Source organism: Cyprinodon tularosa, unplaced genomic scaffold, assembly GCF_016077235.1.
Source record: "Cyprinodon tularosa strain WSP-4 unplaced genomic scaffold, ASM1607723v1 ctg551, whole genome shotgun sequence".
NCBI classification, from domain to species: domain Eukaryota; kingdom Metazoa; phylum Chordata; class Actinopteri; order Cyprinodontiformes; family Cyprinodontidae; genus Cyprinodon; species Cyprinodon tularosa.
In genome coordinates, this window is record NW_024039287.1 from 918,975 (window position 1) to 926,495 (window position 7,521).

Here is a 7,521-nt window from a genome sequence, read left to right on the forward strand (position 1 = left end):
AGACACAAAAGACCCACAGTAAGGTTAGTGATCCAGCTTCTCACACTCAAGCCGTTACTATCAGCTGATCGCTAACTTGTTGTCTGTGCCGCAGGAGGTTTCCTGTCTAGGAGCGAGCAGCATGCCCCATCTGCTCTCGCTAGTTTTATTTCTCAATAAAGCTTGTTTTTAAAACATCACTGACCTGTGCTGATTTGAATTCTGGGTCCAGTTCCTGTACGTTACATCAGCTGGGTTTCCTTAGATATAACATTTCAATTAATCTGACAGTACGATCTGATTGAATTGTAACGTGTTGTGAGAAGTCATGTGTTATGTATTGGCACTGTAAAAATAATATGAATTGACTTGTAGGTTAGGTATTATTAGGTATATACATAAATACATTTTCTACATATAATTTAGTGCTTGTGCCTGAAAAGTTGCACTAATAGTCCTTCCTCCTCTAGCCCCAAACACAGACAATTATCCCAATTCCCTGCTATTCCAAAAGTCCATTCACAGTCCATTTACAGTCATTTTGCATACACCAATCTTCATTAATACAATTATGACCCAAAACCCACACAACCAAAACCTTTACAAAATTATGTACACACCAATCTATAGTAACTAAGAGTTTCCATTAATGTTCATCACTCTTCTTTTATCTTTAAGTTTGAGCTTTTTACTAACCAATCTCACACCTGCACATTATTCTAATTGAATACTGAATTTGTTCTATACTTTCACATTTGAATTGGGATTAACAAGGCAAGCTAACACTTGCACCCTTCCTGAATGTAGATTATTACAGAAAAGGATTGCCACCCATCAAGTAAAATTGTCCTTTATTTGTCAGTTAAGCATTGCATACCATATTAAACCAGCAAGGAAAGTTATTTGTCATCCCCCACCCCCCAACACACACGTCAACAATAGATTTATCAATCAAAAACAGATACAGCACGTAAGATTCCAACAGAATAGCTCAGTGCCCAAGATCAGATCAGATCATATCCCTATGAACAGTAATCAAAAGGAAAATGTCCGAACACCTAGAGAATGTACAACAAATATCTTTGGAATTAACAACTGCCGCTAAAAATAAATAATTAAGAAAATCTTTCCTTTGATGAAATCAGCACTAAAATAATACATTACCAGATAAACCCAACGTCTTAAAATATATAAATACAATTTTTTTTCATGACATGCATTTAAATATTATGGCATATTTTGGCAATTATCTGATTAACCATTAGATAAATTGTGTATTCCGTTAAAATTGTTTGTTTATTAATTTCATTGCACTTTTATTTCATTTTTTTTTATTTAACATTGTCCTTTTTAGCCCCTATACAATGAGTTACCTCAGTGGAGCATTAAGTCTACTATAGATCAAGAAAAAAAATCATATGGTCAACAAGCTGTACATTTATGCCAAAATATCAGGGAATTGATAAATTATTAGTTTTAAATTCTATAAAGAAGACCATAATTATCAATGATTAAATTCCGAGTTTTATGATTATATACTAAAAATGTATATCTTTATTCTTGGAAAAAAAATATGTTTTCCTTTATGTGTGAAATTACTCTTTAACATTTTCTCTCACTATAATGGCCCTTATACTCCACTGTAGGTAGCTGGCAGTTGCCTCTTAATATTTTCATATATGTTTTCGCCATGATTATATTATAATAACTCTATCCCTCATTATATAGTTTTTTTTAAAATACATGCTTCAAAAAAAATTACAGAAACCATTGTTTTTCCTGTCAGGTTCAGTTTAACATTTCTCAATGAAGTCATCTCCAAAGTCAATAATTTTCGTCAGGGCACTCAGGATCAGAGTATCAACGTCATCTTTCATGTCAATTTCATCGCTGTAGTTCTTTATAGGAAAGATGCAGTTCAGAGGAAGTCCCACTGCTGAACTGAAGTCTTTGATCTGAATGTAAAAGCAATTAACAATTAGACTTGAAAATGTGTTAAATCTCAGAACTGAAAAGGATTTTTAAAAAGCTCACTTTTTTTTGCAGGTGTTTGCTCCTGTACACATTCTTCAGGTCTTTTTCAATTTCACCACAGGCAGAATCAATGTGGGTCATCAGGCCGATTTGGGGAATTCCTGTGGATAGGCACAGTGTTAGAGGTGGGAAATATTCCCTACTGGGACGTGTACACTGTCTTTCTGATTTGGGGTAAACAGAAAATAATAAAGAAGGACATTCCAGCAGATATCAGTGGTGGAAAGTTATGAAAAGATTTCGATTAAGTCTGATCAGACTTCTTTATGATTTGTTTTTCTTCAGTGGTCTAAACTTACCCAGCTCACTGGCTGTTTCTCTGACATTCTTCATCTTCTGCAGAACTGAAGCATTAATTTGTGGAGTGTTGGCTGACAAAACACAGGCCAGAACGTGCACTTTGTCATCAGTAGAGGGCGAGGGGTTGTAACCAAAATCATCACGTTCCAGTTTGCCTGCTGGGTTGAACTATAAAAAAAACCATTAAGATGAAGCATTGAATTCTAACTTAATTACACACATTTTACACTAGATCCAAAACATTTTCCCCAACAGTTTATTAAACATATAACTAACAAATTATTTGTTGTTTTTGTACATGCGACAAAGATACAATAAAACAAAAATAGTGCTTCTCTTGTTCAGTGTTTATGGATAAAGCAACATCTCAGATATTGAGATATAAGACATCTAACAATTTCAAGGCAATAAGAAAATCAAGACCAGTAAAAGACAACGGGAGCTTTTCTTTTATCTCTTAATGAGAAAGCAGCAGATGAACAAGCTAAAATCAACAGAGTTCCCTTTTCTTCAATGTCTCTTAACCCAGTCCCCAGGCAATCACCCATGTTAACTTTGCTGAGTCAATAATAGCCTACCATGATGCTGTTATTATTACAGTGCTTGTCTATATAGAAAAAATATTTATTGGTGCATTTTTATGTGGTCTGCAAAAAAGATATGAAACTGCACAAAGAATGAAACAGAATCAGCAACAAAATTAATGTTTTTCTGATTTTTCTTACCACTGATTGGGCAAATAAGAGAGCAGGATTAACAAAGCCAGGCTGTTAGCCTGGTCTGGAACAGGCTAGCTGCAAAGAATAAATCACCATGGTGACTCATGAGTTACTGCTTTTGTAAAACCAAGTCTAAGTTTAATTAGGCCAGGATATTTGTAAACCTACTGAGACCTACTGATTTATTATTCAAAAGGATCAGGGTCAGCTAAAACAACTTGTCAGTCTTATGGCCCTTATTTGCTCCTGGGTTAAGCTGGTCAGTGCTGCATAAACTGGATTGGTCATTAGCCCAGCTAGTTAGAGGAAAAAGAGGAGCAAGGAAGAGAAGGCTGTGTGTGCATTAATTATTGAGGAAAGCCACTTCCACCTTTTGAAAAGGCTCACTGTCCATAAACTGCTGTTGTATAGTTTTGGAAATGAAGACACACAAGATTAGCTTTTTGCAATTTTGCTTCCTGGTCTTACCATTTGATGCTCAAATGGCCATGTGTGTAATCATCACTGATAAAGAAAAAACTTTGACCAGGGTGTGTCGATGCAGCAATTAACTGCCCTGGCTCAAGCCATTAAAGTAAAGGATTTCACAGGACAATGGTGCAGTGTTCCTTCTCGTCTGAAGATCCATCAGAACTTTGAACTTGTTGGTAATGCAACTCTTTCCTTCTAAAGAAACCACCTATTATCTTCCAAACAGTGTGAGTAAGCAGTCCATACCTCCATCAAAATTTTAAAAAATGTAGGTAGTACATAGAGGCCAAATGGAAAAACCTTTCTTTTAAAATGTATATCTAACCAGGATTTACTGTTTTTGTCCTCACAGATTTCAGTGCTTTGGGAATTAAAGGAGGTCCTCTTCCAATTCTCAGTTTGACTTTTCCAGTCTGCTTCTTGTTAGACGGCTGTAGGGTATGGCAGGATATATTTGATACGTGTTTAAATTGTATAACTGTCGTATAGGAGCAACACCATCCATTCATAGTCACATTAGATTTAAAGTGATAAGTTGATGGGTGCAATTTTTATTACCTGTAAGTGTAAGGACTTTATTGAACACCAAGCTTCCTCTCATTGAGTTCCTTTTTTCTACAACGGCTAATGTCTTTCAAGAATCAGTTACCATGAACTAAATTCTACATTTTTGAACCAACATCATATCTTTAATCCTGTAAAACCTTTTAGTAATCCACCTGGCAATTTAAATTTTCTTTCAGCTTTAACAACTGTAGCTCAAAATGTCTTATACACTATCCTAACTAGTCCTGGTAGTTGGTCCTAATTTTACCTTGTGACCCTCCCTCACATGTCCTTTTAAAGCCAGCTTGATGTCGTCAGGATGAATCCCACTGTTGTTCCCATCTTCTAGACCCATGATGTCGTTGAAAACCACAGGGTAAAATTTATTTGAACTTCCCCGTCCTTTACTGAATTTATGAGTTGCATACTGAAACGCAAAGAAAAAAAAACATGTTATTCCAGAGAGCATAGTTAATTCACATTGAAGCCATGTTTCTGATCAGTAGGTTAAAGTCAGGGATTCAGTTTGCCCTGCAGTGATTGCATTATACACCTGTGCATGCACTTTTACATCAGTTTAGATCATAAGCCAGTAGGCCAATATTGTCAAGTGCAATAGTAGCTGAACCATTTTATTATTATTTTTTTCTCAGTTTTAAGCTTTAAGCTTTGAAAAATCAGAATTACTTGGAAAATGCTCTAATATCTAGCTTTGTGTCATGAATATGTGAGGTTCATTCTCAAATTAAAATACTGACAATGAGAGTGACTGTGAGATGAAAAAAATCTTTATATATTTTTTTTACTTTTATGGTGAAGCTTCTGTCGGAGGTCATCGCACTGGTTAAAGCAGGAATTGTCATTCGGCCTCGAAGAACGTTACTGACAGAGTTAATGAAACTGGATTTTCCGGCTCCAACATGACCATACAAAAGGACACGCAGATACTTGATGTCTTCTTTTAGAGGTTGGTACTCCTGCACATAAACAAGGTCCTTCTGTCTCTGTCTGAGAACAGAAATAGAAAGTAAATCATGAAGTTTGTTACTCCTCCTTTGTTGTAAAATAAACATAACAAAAACTAAAGTCTAACAAGATCTAAACCCACCATAACAAAGCTTCTGCGAAACTCAGGCAAAATAAAAATGTGTTAAATGTTTTTTTAAACTTAAAACCGCCAATTGTTTAGAAACTGAGGAGAGGCTTAACTAAGCTGTGAAAGAGACTAAAATTATCTTAGAATTATATTCATCCATTCATCCGTAATATTATATAATGGAGCTTCTCGCCCGTTCTACAAGGATGAGTCCAGACACTGGTTGGCTTGGAAATTCTTATTTTAAAACTCTGCACCACATAAGCAGTGTATGGGTTAACCTGAGAATTTCCTATCTAACCCAACGAGCAGATGGGTGAGCCAAATGCATTATTCTATTCTATTCTATTCTTTTCATTGTTATCTAATGGTGAATCCATATCAAAATGCAGACTTCTTCTTCATATGAGTATAACTGCAGACTCTCGTTTAGAGCTGGATCAGATTGCTGATTTTATCATACATTGTGCTACTTTCTGTTTCATTTTGAGAGCATATCATTATGCTTTTTTTTTTTCTGAGCCGTTTTATGCTCTTCTCCAAATCTGTCTGTTTCTTGTTGATTGAAGTGTGATTGTTGATTGAAGAGCTTCCTTTCTAATTTATAGTAATGACACAACCAACCACAACACCTGAGAAGCTATGGGTGTTGCTGCAGTGCAAAGGAGTGAATCAACCTATAATTCAGGTTTGTGCAGTTAGGAAAATCTGCTTTTTCAAGTAAATGGTCTATATATATATATATATATATATATATATATATATATATATGTGTGTGTGTGTGTGTGTGTGTGTGTGTGTGTGTGTGTGTGTGTGTGTGTGTGTGTGTGTATGTGTGCAGGAATTCATCAGTTACTGGAGCAGAGTAAGAACCAGCAGGTGTAAACAGACTGCTTAATGAGCAAATATAAATGTTTTAAAGTAGACTTACTCCCAGCGTAGCTCCCTCCATGGTTTATCCAGAACTACATGGAAACATATAAATTTAATTTAAAAAAAAAGAAAACCTGAAGGACAACTAGAAATAAAAGGTAATAACTTACGTGTAGAGGCTGACATTATTCACTTATCTAAAAAGATAGAGATGAAATATGTTCAGGGTTTAATTAAAATAATTATCAAACATTTTCTTCAAACATAGCTTTAACAAACTGCTGGAAGGCTAATTGTCAAAACAAACGTTTTGTATTTTAACACATTCATAACAGGAAAATAAATATTCAAAATAGCCAGTTTGCTGTTTTTAGGGCAGAGACATGCAATTTTAGCAGGTGCTGAATTAATATCAGAGATTTGAGTCTGTACTTACCAAGATGATCGGGGCAGTGCAGCTCTACAAAATGTTTTACTCAGCAGAACAGAAAAGAAGATATTGATGTTGAACTATGATCAACTAAGCTGCCTGTGGTTTCTTAAAACCTTCTACTGCTTATATCTGTGCTGCAAAATGAAACCAAAAGCATCCTTCCCTCTGCTTATATAGCCTCCATAAGCTTTAATCACACGTCTTTTTATAAATCAGCTGTACTTTTGTTTTCTTTCTTCCTTCATTTCTTTCCCCATTCTCATTCATATTGTTTTTTCGGGCAACAAAGTAGTTCAAAGAGAGCAAAGGTTTATTAGAAATAGTTAATTTCTAATTAATTAGAAATTCCATGTGTAAATGTAATGCCTATTAGTAAAGCATACTTAATATAATTTCTAAAATGCCGAATTAGTCCTTTGGTATATCATACGCAACACTTTGAATGAATGACAAACAAAAGCTGCATTCACACCGAGCGTGTTTTGGGCGTCAAAAACACTTAAACGCTGAAATTTAGATACAGGGTCAAACGCTAGTCAAGTTGCTTTGACGCTCTGGATGCTCGATGCTCTGGTTGCTTATCTGCACTGTTCTGTAGCTAAAGGCTAGAGAGCAGCTTGGCTTTATGTCCTTTGATGAGTTGGAAAAAATAGTTTTGTCACATTTTTAAGCTCCAGCTCCAAACATCATCTGTGCAGTCAGTTCATCAGGATTATGATCCTACTTGAGTTGTTGTTCCAAGCGCCAGACCTCCAGCATAACCTGCTGAGAATCCCTACTGTCTGCTGCTGCCCGGCTGTCTGCTGTTACTCAGCTCCCTCTTCACCATGACAGTCCGATACAGTGACCACATCACTGCCGATGTGCACCGATCTCTCTTTCGATTTCACCCTCCATCCACCCCTCACTCGTGAACAAGTCTTGGAGATACTTGAACTCCTCCACTTGAGATAAGAACTCTCCAGTCACCTGAAGAGGGGAGTCCACCTTTCTCCAGTGGAGAACCATGGCCTAGGATTTGGGGGTGCTGATCCTCATCCCGGCCACTTCACACTCGGCTGCAAACCACC

The 7,521-nt window shown here is 36.2% G+C and overlaps 1 protein-coding gene and 1 long non-coding RNA gene across 2 annotated transcripts; both read right to left on the reverse strand.

Annotated features, from left to right (window-relative positions):
- Nucleotides 1-813: 813 nt before the first annotated feature.
- Nucleotides 814-5,646, reverse strand: LOC119796534 (interferon-induced protein 44-like). The gene is made up of 6 exons (XM_038305132.1): nucleotides 5,609-5,646; nucleotides 4,856-5,057; nucleotides 4,318-4,476; nucleotides 2,313-2,481; nucleotides 2,014-2,114; nucleotides 814-1,934 (listed from the first exon to the last, which is right to left on the reverse strand). Exons 1-6 carry the CDS (start codon nucleotides 5,644-5,646, stop codon nucleotides 1,773-1,775), a joined length of 831 nt encoding a protein of 276 aa, XP_038161060.1. The 3' UTR covers nucleotides 814-1,772.
- A 430-nt stretch (nucleotides 5,647-6,076) lies between these two features.
- Nucleotides 6,077-6,579, reverse strand: LOC119796518. The gene is made up of 3 exons (XR_005282484.1): nucleotides 6,455-6,579; nucleotides 6,189-6,215; nucleotides 6,077-6,110 (listed from the first exon to the last, which is right to left on the reverse strand). It is a non-coding gene; the product is annotated as an uncharacterized LOC119796518 (long non-coding RNA).
- Between the last annotated feature and the right edge of the window lie 942 nt (nucleotides 6,580-7,521).